At 53.3% G+C, this 20,281-nt stretch overlaps 2 protein-coding genes and 1 long non-coding RNA gene across 3 annotated transcripts in view; all 3 read right to left on the bottom strand.

The window, feature by feature from the left end:
* Positions 1–5,440, bottom strand: part of LOC113883389 — a 140,794-nt gene extending 135,354 nt beyond the window's left edge. Inside the window, exons 1-4 of the mRNA XM_027527059.1 lie at positions 5,405–5,440; positions 3,397–3,582; positions 3,118–3,270; positions 1,046–1,190 (exon numbers count right to left, since the gene is read on the bottom strand). Of these exons, the coding sequence (XP_027382860.1) occupies positions 1,046–1,190; positions 3,118–3,270; positions 3,397–3,582; positions 5,405–5,440 (520 nt within the window). The remainder of the gene's footprint in view (positions 1–1,045; positions 1,191–3,117; positions 3,271–3,396; positions 3,583–5,404) is intronic.
* Positions 5,441–5,668: 228 nt separating this feature from the next.
* On the bottom strand, positions 5,669–15,550 carry LOC113883611. Its single transcript, XR_003508693.1, has 3 exons — positions 13,558–15,550; positions 9,077–9,177; positions 5,669–5,828 (listed from the first exon to the last, which is right to left on the bottom strand). It is a non-coding gene; the product is annotated as an uncharacterized LOC113883611 (long non-coding RNA).
* Positions 15,551–15,886: 336 nt separating this feature from the next.
* LOC113883388 (microsomal triglyceride transfer protein large subunit-like) lies at positions 15,887–19,194 on the bottom strand. The gene is made up of 4 exons (XM_027527058.1): positions 19,019–19,194; positions 16,724–16,889; positions 16,508–16,645; positions 15,887–15,898 (listed from the first exon to the last, which is right to left on the bottom strand). The coding sequence occupies exons 1-4, from the start codon at positions 19,192–19,194 to the stop codon at positions 15,887–15,889; spliced, it is 492 nt and encodes a 163-aa protein (XP_027382859.1).
* Positions 19,195–20,281: the final 1,087 nt, after the last annotated feature.

Raw genomic sequence — 20,281 nt, 5'->3', positions numbered from 1 at the left:
TGCTGCTGTTGTTACGGTCGTAACACATTCATGTTCATACATGCACTACATGTTCTGATGGGACACACAAGAGAATGGTCAAAGTCAGTGCCTTCAGGAAATAGGACTTAGGCAAGGAAGGCGGCCTTTAACTTTCCATTTGTATCTTGCCGTCTGCTTTGAAATTTTGGCTGCATAATCATAGCAGAGAATGAGATAGCTGCATGGCATAATTGACTTGATGGACATGAGTTTTGAGCAAACTCCGGGAGACGGTGAAGGACAGGGAAGCCTGGCACGCTGCCATCCATGGGGTCGCAAAGAGTGGGACACAACTGAATGACTGAACAACAACAATAACAGCAGTAGTGATAAGAACATTGACAGTTAACAGCTATGCATACAGCACTTACAATGTTCTAAATGCCTTCTTGTATCCATTCATTTTATGCTTCCTTTATGAGGAAGGTACTGTTATTACCCCCATTTCACAGATGGAGAGTCGGAGGCTCACAAAGGTTTGGTCATTTGCCCAAAGGCACACAGGTAGGAAGTGGCTGAGCTGGGACCTGAACCCAGTCAGGCAGTCCCCAGACTCTCAACTCACTGTGAATTATGTCAAATCACTGTGTCCTAGGGAAAAAACTTCAAAAATTAGCTGAGCCTATTTTATGAAGTTCTACCTGTTTAAAAGGAACTCTCTGACCCCACAAGGGGTCTGAGATTCGCAGACACTGTCCCTGATCTGCCTCGAGTCTCTCCTCCTCTCCTCTCTCCTTTAGGTGGTGTGCCACGACCTGGCCAAAGCTAGAAAGGAGCTCAGCGACTGTCACTCCATTGTACAGATGAGGAAACTGAGGATCAGAGAGAAGCAACTTCTGGGTTGTTCAATTGCCACCGGGGTAAGGAGAGCATGTGAGGCTATTTGTCTTGATGGCGTGGCAAAAGAAGGGGAACAGAAAGGGATGGGAAGACACCTGAGGGATGGAGGCAGAGTGCTCTGGAAACCCCGCCCCCATCAGGTGGCACCCAGGCCAGCCCCTGCCCCCCACCTGCAGCTGCTCACCCTGGGTGGACTGCTCTCCGGCCTGGGTACGCCGCACCTGGGCAAACACCTCCTCTCCCGGGCACCTCATCAGGGCCAGGTAGGCATTGATGCGGATCTCAGGATCCTCCTCGGCGTTTTGGTACAGGCTGGAGAGCACGGATCGCTGCCTCGGGCAAAGGGAAAGCCATCACCCAGAGCCCACCCACCCCCACCCAAGAGCGCCATGTCCCCTTGTCTGTCCTGGCTCCAGCAGGAGTCCCGCTGCCTCGACCTGGCTCTCCCAAAGTCTCCACTGCTCCCAGACACTCTCACCTGTGGCCCGACTGTGGGATGTGGGAGTTTGCCCAGTCACTGCTAATACCTAACTTCCCAGAGCCCCAGCCCAGAGCCTTAACAACTTCTACAGGTAACAATGGTAAGGGCTTCCCAGGCGATGCCAGTGGTAAAGACTCAAACCGCCAGTGCAGGAGATGACACGTAGGTTCGATCCCTGGGTCAGGAAGATCCCCTGGACAAGGAAATGGCAACCCACTCTAGTATTCTTGTCTGGGAAATCCCATGGACAGAGGAGCCTGGTGGGCTACAGTCCATGGGGTCACAGAGTCAGACACGACTTAGCAACTGAGCACCATGCAAACAATGCATAAATAGGCAGGTGTGGCTACATTCCAAAAAAACATCATCTGTGAAACATCTATGAAAACACCATAGCAGCAGACTCACAGGAGGTATTCCCTCTACAGATACTCCCCTTGCCCCCCTTCCTAAGCAAGCCACTTCCCGTACCTCGAGATTCCCTCCCTTAGCACCTGCTGGTTCCCTTCACAGCACAGCCATCCGCCCATCCACTCATGCAGCAATATTAACTGAGCACCTATCACGTGCCCAGCCAGGTGCAAGGGAATAGCTGTGAGCAAGACAAACCCCGCTCTGTCCATCTGAAGCTTACATTCTGGTGCAGAGAGACAGATAGTAAAGCAGGAGAATATACAGTACATTGCTGCATGCTAAGGCACTTCAGTAGTGTCTGACTCTTTGCAATCCCATGGACTGTATCCCTCTCCAGGCTCCTCTGTCCATGGGATTCTCCAGGCAAGAATACTAGAGCAGGTTGCCATGCCTACTTCCAGGAGATCTTCCTGACTCAGAGATTGAACCCATGTGTCTTGCATCTCCTACACTGGCAGATGGGTTCTTTACCACTAGTACCACCTGGTAAGCCCATAACTGCTAAAAAGGGAAAAATAAAATAGGGAAGCCGGATGCCTAGGGGAGCTTGAAAAGGTCAGTTGCAGGTGAAAGGAAGCCAAGGAAGATCCCCCACAGTAAAGTGGTTTCTAAGTAAAAACCTTCTGTAGATAAAGGAGTAAAGCCTAGGGAAATACAAAGGAAAGGCATTCCAGGAAAGGAGAAGAGCGTGTGTAAATGTCCTGAGGCAGAAGTGAGCCCTGGAGGCTTGATGATCGACAGGGAGACCAGCATGGCTGGGCAGGAGTAGCGGGGGTGAGGGAAGCAGGAAATGAAGCCAAGAGGTACTCGTGGGTCAGTGGTCAAATCACAGGAAGGACCCTGACTCTAAATGAGACAAGAGCCACTAGTCCAAGGGTCAGCAAACTTCTTGTAAAAGGAAAGATGGTCAATTTTTTTTTGCCTTTGCAGACCATACAGTTGCTCTTGCAACTACTCAATTCCACAATCATAGCAAGAAAGCAGCCCAGACCACACGTCAATGAACAGGCAGAGCTGTGTTCCAACAACACTTTACCTACAAGAACAGGCAACAAGCTGGATGTCGACCAAGGATCTTGCTGACTCCTGAACCAGCGGGTTTGCAGCACAGATCGTTTATGTGTGGCGTGTTTGTAATCACTCGCTTACTTGGGTATTCAATGAATACATGCCCCCCCACCCCAGATACAGGCTCTATGAAAGCAGAGACCTGGGCACCTGGTTCACGCCAGTGCCCGGCACATAGTAGGTGCTCAGTAAATGCGATGAATGAATGAGCAAGCGAAGATGTGCATTAACAGTGGTTCAAGACCCACTCCTGCCCAATGCCAAGCCCAGTGAAATAACTCCCAGGCGCTCACGTCCGCAGAGCAGGGAACCCTCCGGAAGGCCTGGATGGCCCCCAGCCGGATCTCAGGGGGGCAGCTCCCCAGGGAGGCACAAGTGCTCAGCTTGGGGGTGAGAGCCGTGGCCGCCCGGCCAGCGTTGCCAATGGCCTTCAGCACGAACAGGAGCTGAAACAAGATGATGGTGGGGCCTTGAGGCCGGTGGTGGCGCCCAGCCCACCCGCCCAGTCTACAGCTCGCCTGCTTGGCAGGGACCCCCTCAAGGGCCCATGCCCAGGTGTGGGCTGTCCTCACCTGATCAGCGTCTGAGGGCTCCCGGAAGGTGCAGTTGGCACCCACGGCATCTCCCAGGATCCTCACGAGGGAGCCGACACCAGACAGCTGCTCACAGGGCCCGTCCAGAGACACACACAGGTTGTGCACCAGAGCTGAGATGCCCAGGAAGGCGCTGGAGCTGGCCCCCGGGGCCTGCAGCAGAGGCTGGGGACAGAAACCGGACCCCACCCCAGCCAAGAAGCCTGGTAAGGGGTCTTTCACAAGCCTCCCCACGGGATGTTTCCTAAAAATACAGATGCACCCCCGCCCGGACTCCTGAGGGTGTAAATAAATTGCCCGTGGGGGACCTGCAGGGAGCATTTCTTAAAATACCCCAGGGGGCTTCCCTGGTGGCTCAGGGGTAAAGAATTTGCCTGCCGATGCAAGGAGACCCAGGTTCGATCCCTGGTCCAGGAAGATTCCACATGCCACGGGACAACTGAGCCCAAGCACCACAAAGACTGAGCCTGTGCTCTAGAGCCTGGGAACTGTGACTCCTGAAGCCTGTGCACCCTAGAGCCCGTGCTCCACAACAAGAGCAGCCACGGCAATGAGGCCACGCGCCACAACTAGAGTAGCCAGGCTCACTGCACCTAGAGAAAAGCCCACGTGGCAGTGAAGGCCCAGCACAGCCAAAATTAAATCAACCAATAAAATTACTATTTTTTTAATGCCCCAGAAGACCTTTTCTTGCATCCAGGTTGGACAACAGTATTTCAGGCTGACAGGGGACACTTGGCCAGGCTGGAAACAGAATAAGCTGTCACAACTGGGGGTCAGTGCGTTCTTGCGATGGGATGAGAGAACAAATACAGCCCTGAGAGGCACAAGCTCTGGGCTAGCAGGATGAGAAACGGCAACAGACAGGCGAGCGAAGAGCCTGGACTCCAACAGCCCAGGGACCCACCTGCTCTGCTCCCTGTGTGTCCCTGGCAAGTGGCCACAGCCACGACACCAGTATGTACGTAACACTTAGCCCACATCAGAACGCCTATCAGTCCACACCATCCCAAGGCAAAGAAAGCACCTTGCCTGAGGTCGTGCTGGTAAGGGACTAGGCTGGGTTCTAACGCGGGGTTGGGGTGGTATCGCGCACCAGGGTCTGCGCCCTAAGGCCCCCACCCCCCACACTTCTGCACTTCTGCTGAGCAAACAGAGGAGAGAGAGAAAGGAAAGAGGGGACACCCAACCCCGCCCGGCACTGGCTGAGTCCCCGCGGGCCCTGCAGGGCACTGCTGTCTGTGTGGCCACCGTGTCACCTGTTAGGCTGTGAGCAATGCCCCCTGGGTCCAGTCCTGGCCTGGCTGTGACTCAGTGCCTGGTTCCCTGTTGAACGGAGCCAACCACACAGCCTGCATGGACTGGCCCTACTGTAAACGCAGGCATCCGGGGCGGGGGCGGGGGGTGGGTGGTGGGGGGACAGAGATGAGTGCTCCCCACGCTCCACCTGGACAGTTAGTCAAGAGTCCGACCAGCATGAGGGACTGAGAGATCCTGCTGGAGACCCCTCCCCCGCATCAGCCAGCCCAGGGGTCTCCCAAACACTCCCCACTGGTGGCCTCTGAATCCTGGCCCCCTGTCAATCTGGGAGGGCAGAGTGAGGAGTGACAAGTGAGCCCGCCCCCTGGTGGGTGAAGACACGCCCCCCGACTAAGGACACGCTCCCAGGTGAATGAGGACACGCCCCACGGTCCAAGAAAAAGGCATAGCAGCTGCATCACCTGGGCCAGCTGCCCAGCCTCCTAGGGCCTCAGTTTCCTCATCTGTAAAATGGGAGGGATAAGAGCACCTACATCATAGAGGCATCATGGGGGTTAAATAGGACCTCCTTGGGTTGTTAAAAATCCCTAGCCTAGTGTCACACGCTTTCTTAATCCTGAGACTCATTAAATACGCTTGATTACAAGAACAGCAGCAGCTCTACACTGCTGGGTCTCCCCACGAGGCATCCAGAGAAGTGCTTTACATTCAGCATCTCATTTCTCACCACGAGCCCAAGAGGCAAATACTGTTCGATCTCCATCTTACAGACCAGAAAAACGGGCTCAGATTAGGTCAGGATCATGCAGCTGGCTGGGACACTGCTGAGACTCAAACCCCGTTTCTCTGATCTGCCTCCACTGGCCCCACCAGGCAGAGGCACAAACTCTGGAGGACAGCAGGTCCCCCGTCTCTCCCTGCTGCGTCCAATCAGCAGCAGAGCAGGGGCGGGGCCACATGGGTGGGGGCAGGGCACAGGGCTCACCAGCAGCACACGGACCATAGCATCTGTGGGCTCCGGGACGAAGGCCAGCGACCAGAGCCACGCCTCTGTCTCGTCTGCCTCCACCTCCCCGGACATGATGAGCTCTGCCATGAGGCCCACGCAGGCCTCGGTGCCACAGGAGGGCAGGGCATCCACCAGCGGCTGCCTGACATGGAGAGAGGCCCAGGGAACGTCACGATGGCGGCCTACACGCCCAAGTGTCCTCCAGGATGCCTCCCTCATGTAGCCTCCGGTCATCTGGGAGCAATCAGAGGCTCAGAGAGGTAAGGCAGGGACGTGTCCATGCTCACACACCCAGAAAGGGGCTGAGCCAGACCCAGGCAGCCTGGTGGGGATTCTGTGCTCTTAGGGCCCCGGAGACACCAGCAGCCCTGTCTGAAAGTTAGTCGGTCAGTTGTATCTGACTCTGTACAACCCCACAGACGGTAGCCCACCAGGCTCCTCTGTCCATGGCATTCTCCAGGCAAGAACACTGGAGTGGGTTGCCAATCACCTTCTCCAAGGGATCTTCACAACCCAAGGATTGAACCCGAATCTCCTGCATTGCAGGTAGATTCTTTACCCTCTGACCTGCCAAGGAAACCCAGTCTAAACCCTGGCAATTCAGCCCACTCTGGAGACACAGCAGTTTGGGGCGATGTGAGTCCCTGCCCACTGCTCTCCCCAAACCAACCACACTCACCTCATAGGATAAGAATCCCTTGCGTAGAACAGGAGTCAACAACTGGCAGGTGGCCCCGCATTAAACAGAAGCCCCTCAGTAAACCTCTAATGCTCTCAGCCCAACATTACAATCTTTCCTTTTTCTTTTTTTGAAATTACAGAAAGGTTGGTATGTTCAGGAAAGGTTTTGAACCTTTGCACAGTGATGAGTCTAAATGGGGAATTGATGGCTGAATGGGTGCCTCAATTACAGTAGAAATGGGAGGCTCCCAGGGATGGGTCACACAGGCAGCAGGGTACACAGGGTGGAGCAGAGTGGGCCCCCCACCTTATCAACCCTGATGAGTGACATCCACAGCCACAGAGGGCCAGGCATCCCACCCACCCTTGACTCGCACACACCATCTGCCTATAAACAGTCTCTGGCCTCAATTTATTTATTTATAAAATGGGAATGCTCATGACTGGGCCAGCTCCAAGATGATCATGAGGCCTCAAGAACACAAGTCTCTTCCTCTGGAGATATCCCACCTGCCCTTCCCATCTCTCGCCCTTGTATTTCCTCTCTTTACCTTATAGATTTGGGCCCAGGAAAACCAGGCTCTGGGCAGAAATGGAGGAGGAGGTGAGGGCAAGAGAAATCTCTCAGGAGTATCAGTCGTCTTGGAAACTTCTAGATTTGGGGATGATTCCCCCACCTCCCTGACTCCTAACATCTAGGTAGACAAGCGAGACACAGGGACTTGTGGGAATATCCCAAGTGACAAGTAGGGTGAGTCACCAGGGGAATAGGGAACTCCACATGGAGACTCAGAGGCCCCTCCCTACAGCAAAGACAGCTAAAATGTGCCCAAGTATCATTTATATTTAAGACCCTAAGAATTTGATGGAGAAGCACAGACCACCTGGGTTCAAATCTAAACTCTGCTGTGTGACTTTGGGCAAGTTTCCTAACTGCTCTGTGCCTTGGTTTCCTTTTACAACTGTTGCATAGGAATAAAACCACCTACCTCATGGGGTCATTGTCAGGATTAAATGCGTGAACACAGATAAAAGGCTTGGAAGGTATCTGTGCGTTATTAGCTATTAAGTTTGTAGTCCTTCAAATAGACATGTGATAATGTTGATTCACGGGCTGCCCTGGTGGCTCAGACTGTCTGAAGAATCTGCCTGCAGTGCAGGAGACCTGAGTTTGATCCCTGGGTTTAGAAGATCCACTGAAGAAGGGAATGGCTACCCACTCCCGTATTTTTGCCTGCAGAATCCCCATGGCAGATGAATGGATAAGAAAGCTGTGGTACATATACACAATTACTCAGCCATTAAAAAGAATACATTTGAATCAGTTCTAATAGTTTGAATCAGTTGGATGAAACTGGAGCCTATTATACAGAGTGAAGTAAGTCAGAAAGAAAACACCAATACAGTATACTAACGCATATATATGGAATTTAGAAAGATGGTAACGACAACCCTGTATGTGAGACAGCAAAAGAGACACAGATGAATAGAACAGTCTTTTGGACTCTGTGGGAGAGGGGGGCAGATGATTTGGGAGAATGGCATTAAAACATGTATAATATCATATAAGAAACGAATTGCCAGTCCAGGTTTGATGCAGGATACAGGAGCTTGGGGCTGGTGCACTGGGATGACCCAGAGGGATGGTATGGGGAGGGAGGTGGGAGGGGGGCTCAGGATGGGGAACACGTGTACACCGTGGCGGATGCATGTTGATGTATGGCAAAACCAATACAATACTGTAAAGTAAAAAAAAATAAAATAAAAAAAAAAAGAATCCCCATGGACAGAGGAGCCTGATGGGCTACCATCCATGGAGTCACAAAGAGTCAGACATGACTGAATGATTAACATACTGGTGGTTCAGTGGTTAAGAATCCGCCTGTAATGCAGAAGATAAAAGTTCAACCCCTGGGTCGGGAAGACCTCCTGGACAAAGAAACGGCAACCCACTCCAGCATTCTTGCCTGGGAAATCCCATGGACAGAGAAGCCTGGTGGGCTAAGATGGGGTCTCAAAGAATCAGACACAACTTAGCAACTAAACAACAATGTTGATATGGTGGGCGGCAGCGGGTTGGGGGGGTTTCTTTCTTATTTCTGAGTCAATAAAATATTTTTCAGGTCTCAAGATCTGAGAGCCTTTGAAAAGCTCACACACCTGAAATCTGGATCTTGTGGGCCTAGTGAACAGCTGAACTTGGGAAGGGAGCTACAGGTTTCCCCCTCAACCCTCTACAGTCCTCTGCCCCTGGAGGCAGGACTCAGAACTTCCCCTCCACCCTTGGGGCCTCTCTATACCCCTTGCTGGCCCCACATCAGCAGGGTGTGGGGGTGGATCCCAGCCCTGCTCAGCAACCCCCACTCCCAGCAGAAGGGAACCCAAGGCGCATTGGAATGCTAATTCCGGCTCCCTGCCAGAGGCACCCTGTGTGGGGAGGGAACAATGCCTGTCTTTATCCCAGCCAGGCCCCGCAGCCTCCAGTCTCCACAGCCTCCAGTCTCCAGCCCCCGTGGGAACCTCCAAGCTCCCCGATTAATCGTCTTCTTGGCAGATGTCCCCAGACAGAAGGACAAGTCAGGAATGAGATAACATATCACAGGGATGAGCTGAAATGTCACTATCATCTCTCGAGGGTGACCTAGGACAGCAGCAAGATTATCCAGCCCCACCAGGACCCCCCAGCCAACTCCTGGCCCAGCCCCTTACCAGTTGTCTCGGCATTTAAAAGAAAGTCCCCAGAGTTCCATGAGCTCATCCGCAGAGAGGCCTCGGAGCTCAGACACCAGCGTCAGGAACAGTTCTGTGGCCTGGAAATCAGAGGGGGCAGCGTGAGAGACTCGAACCCCAAAGGTCACCTCATCCATCCCCCTGTCTCCAGATATGCTTAGTCGCTCAGTTGTGTCCGACTCTTTGCAACACCATGGACTGTAGCCCCCCAGGCTCCTCTGTCCACTCGACTCTCTGGGTGAGAATACTGGAGTGGTCGCCATTCCCTTCTCCAGGGGATCTTCCCAACACAGGGATCGAACCCATGTCTCCTGCATTGCAGGCAGATTCTTTATCAGCTGAGCCATCAACATGGCTCCAAAGAACATGGGAACTCCAGTATCTCCCACAGCTTCACAGACCCAAAGAGATGAGGCTACTCATATGGGTTCCTTTCCACTGAATCCTAAGCTCCCGGCACACAGGTTGGCCCATTTTTATTTTTTAGTTTAACAAGCTATTGGGCACCTACATGGGCCAGGGACATGGGGGTAAAAAAGGAGAGATGGCGTGTATATTTGTGGACTTTATGCTCTAATAAAAGCCCAGTGACTGAGTGGGAAAGAATCTACCTGCAATGCAGGAGACTTGCAAGAGACGCGGTTTTGATCGCTGGGCCAAGAAGATCCCCTGGAGAAGAATATGACAACTCACTCCAGTATTTCTGCCTGGGAAATCCCATGGACAGAGATGCCTGACAGTCTACAGTCAACAGGGTCGCAAAGGAGTCAGACACAACTGAGCAACCAAACAACATGTTACGATGATTGTAATTATTGTAATGAGTCCTCCCATATTTCACAAAGTGTCTGATATTTCCAACTAAAGAAAATATGTGAACGTTTTTCAGAATTATCAACAGTGATGGCTAATCGGCAGGGGTTTGCAGCTTTCGCCCCTTGTCTATAGGTCTGACCAGCACAGTCACCAAGTCTCCAAACACTCGAGGAAATAAAGGACTCTATTCAGAGCCCACACCTCTCAGGAGTTTCAGGAGATAGTGGGTTTGGGATGCTGGCCCCACATCCTGCCTTCCCTCCCCCATGCCCCCTCAGTCTCAGATTTGTTGCCTCAGCCCAAACCCAAAGCCATAGAAAGAGTGATGAGGTTCCTGGCTTCCTGTTGGGTTTGGTCAAGAGTGAGTCCTCACCCCACCCAGCCGGGGGTCCACGGCTGCAGGGATGGGCTTGCATCACTCAGGCCTCCTCTGCTCTCAGTGGCTGGGACTGAGTTCTGTGCACACAGCTTGACTTCAGCCAGACTCAAACAGGAAACAGGCCTCATGCGCCAACTCTCCCACCAGAGTGTCTGCCCCCAGGGTAGGCAGCATCCCGATTGTGTGACTTTTGCTGGCGGAGCCGGTGTGGGTGTGTGGGTGTGTGTGTGGGTGTGGGTGTGGTCACTTCAGTCGTGTCCGACTCTTTGTGACTCTATGGACTGTAGCCTGCCAGGCTTCTCTGTCCATGGGATTCTCCAGGCAAGAATGCTGGAGTGTGTTGCCATGCCCTCCTCAGCAACATCGATGCATAGCAGTAATAACAATAACAATGGTTGCTTTGCGTGGAGCCTCCACTGAGGGCCAGGCGCTGCTCTAGGCACGTTACAGGCACCACTTCATTTGACCTTGACTGTACGAGGGGCCATGACTCTCCTCACTTAACAGAGCACTTAAGTCAGGTGACAGCGGCCACAGGGCTACTAAGTGGCAGAGCTGAGACTTGAACCCACGCTCTTAACCAGCATCCTATACTCAAGGCCCTGGAGAGGGGAGATAAAAAGCCCCGATTGACAGTTTCCGTGGTATCAATACTCCCACTGTGGCCATTACCAGCAGCCGAGGTGCCATCACTGAATGCAGACGTGCAGTCACTGTAGAGAAGCAAGCCATCGTGGCTTGTTTCTAACCCACAATGGATGCCAGTGACCACCAGCGCAAAGATAAAAATGTAGTGAAATAACTAGCAGACGATGATACTGAGTACTCATTACCTTCGTTTTGAATATGATTTTCACTGTAAAGGGGTATAACAATCTTTTGTTTAATTGGAGTATTGCTGCTTCCCTGGTGGCTCAGAGGGTAAAGAATCCACCTGCAACGCAGGAGACCTGGGTTCAATCCCTGGGTTGGGAAGATTCCCCTAGAGGAGGGCATGGCAGTCCCCTCCAGGATTCTTGCCTGTAGAATCCCCATGGACAGAGGAGCCTGGCGGGCTACGTTCATGGGGGTCGCAGTCAGACACAACTGAAGCGAGTGAGCTCCAACACCTGTCTAGGTCACCACAGAGGACCGATAAAGCTCCCTGTGCTATACAGCAGGTTCTCATTAGAGTATAACTTCATCTTTGGTGATGTCTGCTTAGCAACCAACCTGCAGGATGTCCAGAGGCTAACCATCAGCTCTGGCAAGTCAGTACAAGCCAGCCTGGCACACCACCATCCACGCTTGGCTGTACAGAGTCAGTGTTGAGTCAATGTCTGTGAGGTGGGTGCTCTGAGTACCCCAGAATGGTGGTCAGGAGCTGTGCCCTCCTCAGGCGTCCTCCCTGGCAGCCTGGGGACGCGGGGGGCACTTACCCGCCCACCTTCTCTCCCCATCCTCTCCTTCACTCCACCAGGCTCTTGGCCACCCCAGGCCTCTGCCCCTCACATCGAAATCCCGGGGGCCTCTCTGCAGAGGGTCAGGCTGGATTTGCTCTCTATTGAGTCCCAAGCCCTGGTTTTGTTTCCAAACTGAAAAACCCATCTTGTCTCCTGCCCACCAACAATGGGGTGGGGCAGAGGCATTCCCAGCGGAAGCCCACGGGCCATCCCCCTGGTAACCGGTGGGCCCTCTCCCGGGGAGAGGGATGCGAAGCACGCTTGATGTGCACTCAGGCATCCCCAAGAAGCTATTTTCAGGAACAAAGTCCTCAGCAATTCACCCCAGCCCAGGGGACCTCCCTGGTGGGAACAATTTGCTTCCTTGTTAGCGCTATAAAGACAGGACAGCCGCCCCACGCCCTCTGGGGCCACTGCTGCCAGGCTGCAGGAGGGGAGACAGGCCGACGACATGCCTGGCCCTGAGCTGCCTCTGCTGGGGAAATGCCCGGTCAGGGGGCTGGGGGTGAGGCTCTGGGGCCAGAGGGAAGGAGGCAGGTTGGAACACAGGAGGCAGAGCAGTGGTTCTCAGTGGGGGTGAACGTGCTCCCCAGGGGACTCGGGTAACACGTGGAGACACTGGGTTATCGTGACAGGGATGGAGGCGATGCTGACACTGGTGGGTAGAGGTCAGGGAGGCAGCTAAACATCTGACAGTGCACGGGGTGCCCCAGGGGCTCAGGAGTGCCAGGGTGAGAGTCCCTGCCGAGGGGGCCAGGGTGCCTCCTCTAGCCTCAGGCTTGGAGCACCACCTCGCGGGGCTGTGGGCCCTCTCCTTGGGGCTGCTCTCTGACTCCTCTCTGACCCCCACAGAGCCCCCCAGGTCAGGGGTTCCAGAGAGCAATGAGCTGGAGCCTTGGCTCCCGGCCCCCGAAACAGTGAAGAACCAGCTGCAAGCGTGTCTCTGTTACATACACGCAAAATGTACAGTGTGTGTGTATCTGAGTCTTCAGTACATACATACATATAGTCTATATTTACTGACTACATGTTCAACATATTTTATACAAATTCAATACATTCCTCTTTTTGGCCACCATACAGCTTGTGGAATCTTAGGTCCCCAATCAGGGATGGAATTCAGGTCCTCAGCAGTGGAAGTGCAGAGTCTTAAGTGCTGGACTGCCAGGGAAGCCTCAATATATTCTTTGTGTGTGTTCGTTGTTGTTGAGTCACTAAGTCATGTCTGATTCTTTTGTGACCCCATGGACTATAGCCCACCAGATTCTTCTCTCCATGGGATCATCCTGGCAAGAATACTGGAGTGGGTTGCCATTTCTTCCTCCAGATTGTGTATGTGGGTGGGGTGGGTATGTGTGGGGGGGTGTGTGTGTTGCCATCTCTTCCTCCAGATTGTGTGTGTGTGTGTGGGGTGGGTATGTGGCGGGGAGGGGGAGGTGTTGCGTTTTTTCCTCCAGATTGTGTGTGGGGGGGTGTGCGTGTACAGTGTGTGTGTCCTGAGAGATCTCTAGGACAGGCCAGGTCCAGAAGGTTGGTCTGGGGGCCCTAAAGGCCCATGTGCCCGCAGACAGGCCGATGAGAAGGCGGCCTCCTCCAGGCTCCTCTCCAGTCAGCACTAGGTCAAGGTTTACACACACCTGCTAGAGTTCTTCCTTTTGCTTGCACAGCCAGGCACAGCTGTGCAGTGCATAACCTGCCCAACAGTACCCAGCATCTCTAATATTGAATATTCTACCAAGTGGACCTGAAAGGATCTGGTAGGAAGAGGAGGGTGTCCCAGGGCCTCAGGCAGACCCTGGCCTGGGGCTGGAGAAGCCACTTACCTCAAAGCTTGTGGCCTGAGCCAGGCACAGCCTCCTCACTGATGCAGCCCCTGCGGCCACCGTGGCTTGGGATGGGGTCTCCTCCCACTCGTACAACAAGCTGCTCGGGGTTAAGTCTCCACTGTCTGAATCTGAGGTGAGACGTTCTTAGCAGGGATGACCGCATGGGGGGGAAATGTCAGAGTGAGTGGAAGGACCCCTGGGAGCCACTCCCACACCCTGCCAAGGCTCCCTCCAGTATGTTTCTGGCAACAGGGGAGGGGAACACACACAAGAAAATCATGCCAGCATTCCTGCTGAAGCAAAAGACGGGAAACAGTCCATGCACCCATCAGTAAGGGATGGGCCCAATAAGGTGACCCCAAAACCCTCTGGGGATTGCCAGACGAAACATGGAAACTTCCTCCATGGAATGGAAGAGTATTCAGCAAGAAAAAGAAATGAAACTGTGACACATACTACAACATGATGAACCATGGGAAGATAGGTTCATCCCATAGGATAAACCTATGGGAAGTGAAAGAAGCCAGTTATGAAAGGTCACATACTATCTCATTCTACTTATACAAACTGTCCAGAATGGAAAAATCTAGCAGTAGAAAGTAGATTAGTGGTTGCCAGGAACTGGGGGAACAGGAGGTGATGGCCAATGGGTGCAAGGTTTCTTCTGGAGTGACAAAAATGTCATAAAGTTGATTCTGATGATGGATGGACAACTCTGACTCTAGAAGCCACTGAATTATTCACTTTAAATGCATGAACTACACAGTATGTGAATTACATCTCAATTACACCTGTTTAAAAAAAAAAAAAAAAAGATGAAAAGCTCATTCAACTCAATGGTCAACCAACAGGCAGGTCCTGAAACTAGATGCCCCAGTCATGGCCAGTGTCTGTGTTTGAGGGAGCCTCGGGGGGCAGGTCAGCCTAGGATCTCAGCCTGTGCTCCATGGAACCAAACGGAATGCTGGGAAGACCCAGGGCTTCAGTCCCCATCTGCTGGGTTCTCCCTGGGGTGGTGCAGGCAGCAAGTCTGTTCTCTGAGACAAACCTGATTATCCACCAGGGCTGTGGAAAAGACCCCACGGGTCCAAGTCCCAGCTCTGCCTCTCATTAGCTCTGTGACTTCAGACACGTCAGTTTTACTTCTTGGACACAGCTTCCTTCAGTGAAAAAAATATAACTACAAACAACAGTAACTTCCTAATGGGGTCATGATGAGAATTAAATTAAATAATCCACATAAAGCACTCAGCACAGATACTGGCCCACAGTAAATCCTTCCAAACTGTCAGCAGTAAGAATTAACCACCCTTATTTCCTGATTCAGGGAGACAGCCATTTTTTTCACCGTGGAAAAATATATATCTCTCTTTCCCTTAGATGCATGCCTTGCTTTGTTTCTTTCTGTACAAAAATCATAGAAGGGAACCATGCTCCAGGGGATGCTCTATGTTGGCAGGAACTTTCCAAAAAATCAGGAAACCTGAGTCAGCTCGCTCCCAAAATGGTCAGGTCGAAGGGTCATCAGGTGTAAGGTAGATTCTCCCACTAAAGTTGGGAACCAGAAGATGCCATCTCCACTGAGAACGACCCAGAGAGGAAGCCAAGACCAAGCCTGAGAGCCATGTGCGCCGACAGAAACTTCCAGAAAAAGAGGCCGACCCTGACAATGGCCACTTTCAGAAGGTGTTCAAGGGTGTCCAGACAGGGACACAGCAGTGGAGCCTCTGCTTGCTGGAGCCCCTCTGGTCAGAGGAGACTGGGAGGCTCACCTAAGGGTCCAGGGGCTACCCCAGCCCACCCCTACCCCCATCACCTGTGACAGCTGGGTCCAGGGGTACCTCCTGCAGCAGAGAGAGCGAGGAAAAGGTTGACATCGGTGCAGTACTTGCCTCCCTGGAGAGGGGCCCCGCGGTGTCCAGCTGTGTGCAGGAGGCCTCCCGCAGCACGCCGGCCTGCAAACTCTGGACGCAGGTCAGACGGGAGGCCAGGCCAGACTGCTGGACCATGTGGGGAAGAGGCGGAGGCTCAGGCCATGGGAGTGAGGGAACCCCCAGGAACCCCCAAATTGGTAGCAACAGCCAAGGCTGGGGGAAGCCCACTGGGGACTACCTTGGAGCTTCAGGATCCCTCTCCCCATAGACAGAGGTGGGAGACCAAGGGAGGCAAGAAAGAGCAGTCAGAAGTCACCCCAAGGGGAGGAAGGATAAAGCCTCAATTGGAAAATGAAGAAAGCCGGCATCTGCAGTCCTGCAGCCGCTTCTAGATGCTGAGACTCTGTATTAGTCATGTTAATAGTGATCACCTCCTATCCTTATATAGATGCCTACTGTTTACACTGTGGTGTTGGAGAAGACTCTTGAGAGTCCCTTGGACTGCAAGGAGATCCAACCAGTCCATTCTAAAGGAAATCAGTCCTGACTGTTCATTGGAAGGACTGATGCTGAAGCTGAAACTCCCAATACTTTGGCCACCTGATGCGAAGAGCTGACTCATTTGAAAAGACCCTGATGCTGGGAAAGATTGAGGGCAGGAGGAGAAGGGGACAACAGAGGACGAGATTGTTGGGTGGCATCACCGACTCAGTGGACATGAGTTTGAGCAAGCTCTAGAGTTGGTAATGGACAGGGAGGCCTGGTGTGCTACAGTCCATGGGGTCGCAAAGAGTTGGACACGACTGAGCGACTGAACTGAACTGTTTACACAACACCTTCATTGGCGAGAGAGAAGGAGAGGGGGAGAGAGAAGGAGAGGGGAAGAGAGAAGGAGATGGTAAGAGGAGGGACAGGGAAGTTGGGGGGTGGGGGGAGGCGTTAGGCAGTGGGGGAAGAGGAGGATGAGAGATGAGGAAGTCGGGGAGGGAAAGGACAGAGCCTGGAAAGGAGGAGAAGAGAACAGGGAGTGGGCCAAGAAGGAAGGACAGGGTGGGGGCGAGCCCCGCTCTCACCTCCTCCGCAGCGGGCAGGGCCTGCGAGCGCAGGGAGGCGCGCACCCGGCGCAGGGAGCACTGCCCCAGGGCCTTGGTTTTGTGCAGCCTGCTTCCGAGTTGCTGGTACGTGGTGGGACACCTGCCCAGGATGTCCACCTGGGCGAGCGGGACCCAGTCAGCGCCCTGCTCCCCGTCACTCCATCACCCACCCGCCTCTCGAGACTCAGAACTCACCTCCTCCACGGTGTGGGGGTCGCGGACACCTGGATGACTCTGCAGGAGGCTCAGCACCGCCCGCTTCACGTTCAGGGCCCAGCGTGGCTCGGCTCGGCGGGGGCACAGGCGGACCACGCGCCCCGCTTGCAGGACAAGGCGCAGGGGCTCCCGGCCCAGGACAGCGCTGCGCGGGGGTGGCCGTCAGGGGGCACCGGCCCATCTAAGGCCCCAGGGCACCTCTTCTCTGCTACGCAACCGTGCCCCTCCAGCGTGGGCCCCTCCCATAGGTCAGTCCCTAGGAAGCACCCAGCTATCCCCACACCCCGCCCAAATGGCCTGGCTTCCTAACTCAGCTCAGCTCTCCAGCCAGGTCTCAGCGAAACCACACAAAAGACAGCCAAGTCTATGCTTGAAGCTACTCTCAGCCTTGTCACCACCTGAATAAAATGGGTGAACCCAGCTTGAAAAAAAAGAAAAAGCTGAACTTCCCAGGGCGTCCTGCCTTGCAAAACTTATTTTCCCAGCCCATTCACGTTATATAGGAAGGAACCTGAGGGTCTGAGCAGTAAGGTGACTTGTTCAGGGCCACAGCTGGGATCCGAACCCAGGCAGGATGGCTCTGGAGGTCACAGGTCTCAGACACCCTGAGCTGGAAGTTGCGGAGCCCTGCACCAAGGTCACAGCATAAAAATCTCTGGAACTGACCAAACCCCATAGCAACTGTTGCCATGAGCCTCCAGATCTAACCTTGACCCCCTATTAAGTAAAATACCCACCCAATTACCCACCCTATAGCATCCCAACCAATGACATAACGCCACCCTTCCAGTAGGAATTTTCTCTGTCTTGAGGCTCTAAAAAAGTGGCTGCTCGCCTGCAAAAGGGTTCGGCTCTCCCTTGAGCCAGCCTGCTGTTCTATCAAGGTCTCCCACTCTACCAAACTTGATTCTCCTCTCATTCTGCCTGGTGTCTGGAAATTTTTTTCCAACCCGCACACGGACCATGGCAGAAGTGACTTAGGCTCCAGCACTGTAGGAGGAGGAAACGAGGCCCAGAGAGGGAGAGCGACTGGAGAGGATCACGCAGCAAGTCTGGGAGGAGCTGGGTCCAGAATTCAGCCCAGTGCCCTTCCCGTCACCCCTCACCTGACACAGACCAGGAGCCTGTGTCTGGTATAGCCTGGTGAGGGAGAGGATAGAGTTGGGGGTGAGGGCTTGGGGAGTACTGCTCTTTGTGTGGGGAGCTTTGAAGAGGGAGGTGCCCCGTGATGAAGGGGAAACTGGCAAAGCCCCAAACCCCACCGGGCAGCCAGCAAGCAGAACCTCGGGGGACACAAGAGTCCCTACTGAACTTCCCCGGGGGAGGTCACTGCCCCCTCTCCAGCTCCACGTGGAGTCTGCCCCCGCCCCCTCCCCCACCCACCGTGGCAGCCCCCAGGGCCTCAGGCCTCAAGAGAAATGCTAATGGCTCCCGACCCTTCTGGAATAACTAGTGTCAGTCTGGTCTCTCCAGGAGCTGACAGCCCTGCGCACTGACTTAGCATTTCTGATGAGACTCCCCAGGGACAATAGCCCTGACTGGCCCCTCGAAGAGGACCCCCCTAAGCTTTTCAGTGGGGATCCGTTTGCCCCTGACAGCTCCCCCATCCCTGTATCCCTGCACAAAGGCTTTATTATTATTTTTTTAACAAATGAATTTGCAATTAAAAAGGAAGAGGAATCTGCGGAGATGGGCTTGTCTTCAGACTGGCGGCTGGACTGAGCTTTGTGGCCCGGAAGCCACTTCAGGAGTCCCTGGGAAACACGCCAAGGGAGAATTCCAGGCTTGGCTGGGTCACCAAGGGGAGCTTGGCTTGGGGAGGGAGAAAGAAGCTATGGGTCTCCAGGGAAAACCCCCATCTCAGCAGGGAGGAGGAGGAGAAGGGCAGGCCTCAATGTGTGCCCAGTGTCTTCCAGAATGTTCTTAAAGATGAAGCCCAGAGGGTGCTGGGCAGACATAAAATCTGGACATGCTGAGAGTGACATCCAGGAAAATATGGGGCGAGAGTTCCTTCCTCCAGATAAGGGAAGGCCATCTGAAGCTCTTTGGAGCCCCTCAAGGCTCCCACATCACAACAACCCCCAATGGTCGTCATCAATGGTCTGGGTGTTTACAAGGTCAAAACAAAGATGGAATCCTCTTTGAACTTCAATCCAAAATGGCCTTTTTCTGATGTAAGGGGGTTACCCTAACTGGATTCTTTCAATACAATCTGGTGCACCCAGTGGCCATTGGAAAAGGGAGCCCCATGGGGAGCAAGGCCCAGCGTCTTACCTCAGACTCTCCGACTGCTTCAGAACTTCCACCTTGGACCCCAGGATGGATGTCAGCTGGAAGTGCTGGAGCTGAAGCAGGATGCACTGAGTTGGTGACCTCTCCTGGGATATTCCAGGACCACACCAGCGCCCCCTCCCCCAGCTAAAGTAGTTCTGGGCCTCCTCGTGATTCATGCTGGTGAGGGAGGGGTAGGCAGGGAGATCTGCCCATTGAGCAGAAGGTTCTAATGTGAGGTTGTAGATGTTGAATATCTCCAGGGTAAATAATTTAAACAGTCAGGCCCCTCTGCTCCCCACTCACTGTACAGAAAGCTCTCATTAGCTTCTTCCGCATTGCAGGTGGATTCTTTACCAGCTGAGCCACCAGGGAAGCCCAAGAATACTGGAGTGGGTAGCCTATCCCTTTCTTCAGGGAATCTTCCCAACCCAGGGCTCGAACCTGGGTGTCCTGCATTGCAGGCAGATTCTTTACCAGCTGAGCTACCAGGGAAGCCCCATTAGCTTCTCATTTTTCCCCAAAAGGCCCTGGAAGTTTGAGTGAGAGATTCATATGGCTACACAGTATAAACGAAAGTAAGCTAGGATTGCAAAGCAAACAAAAAGTGCTTTGTCATCATGAATAAAAGACTCGGATGTCCCCAGATCACCATGGTTTCACACATGTGTGTACTTATTGCTAAAGAAGATGGACTCTCTAAAGATGAAAAATAAAATCACCCGTAAAACCTGCATCCCGGGCTTCCCTGGTGGCTTAGCGCTAGAGAATCCGCCTGCCAATGCAGGAGATGTGGGTTTGATCCCTAGGTCAGGAAGATTCCATATGCTACAGAGCAACTAAGCCTGTGCACCACAACTATTGAGCCTGTGCTCTAGAGCCCGGGAGCAGCAACTACTGAAGCCCGAGCACCTCGAGCCCGTGCTTCGCAACAAGAGAAGCCACTGAAATGAGAAGCCTGCACACGGCAACTAGACCGTAGCCCTTTAGTTCCAACTAAAGAGAAGCCCAGGCAGCAACAAAGAACTAGAACAGCCAAAAACAAAACAATTTTTAAAAACCCTGCATCCCTAAGCTGACTGATTTCACTTTTATTATTATCATTATTATTAGAGCAGTTTTAGGTTCATAGCAATACTGAGAGGAAGGTACAGAAATTTCCCATGTACCCCCTGACTTCTGCATTATCAACATCCCCCACCAGAGTGGGACATTAGTCACAACTGCTGACCCTATACTAATACATAACCATCACCCAAAGCCCCT

Source organism: Bos indicus x Bos taurus, chromosome 25 (assembly GCF_003369695.1).
Source record: "Bos indicus x Bos taurus breed Angus x Brahman F1 hybrid chromosome 25, Bos_hybrid_MaternalHap_v2.0, whole genome shotgun sequence".
NCBI classification, from domain to species: domain Eukaryota; kingdom Metazoa; phylum Chordata; class Mammalia; order Artiodactyla; family Bovidae; genus Bos; species Bos indicus x Bos taurus.
The sequence above is the reverse complement of the archived record's forward strand: the minus strand, read 5'-3'. Positions and strand labels throughout refer to the sequence as shown.

Coding starts and splice junctions, on each gene's coding strand:
- LOC113883388 (XM_027527058.1), bottom strand. CDS start 19,194: ATGAATCACGAGGAGGCCCAGAACTACTTTAGCTGGGGGAGGGGGCGC. Junction 16,890..19,018: donor AAGCAGTCGGAGAGTCTGAG/GTAAGACGCTGG, acceptor ACCCCCGCGCAG/CGCTGTCCTGGGCCGGGAGC. Junction 16,646..16,723: donor ACCCCCACACCGTGGAGGAG/GTGAGTTCTGAG, acceptor CCGCTCGCCCAG/GTGGACATCCTGGGCAGGTG.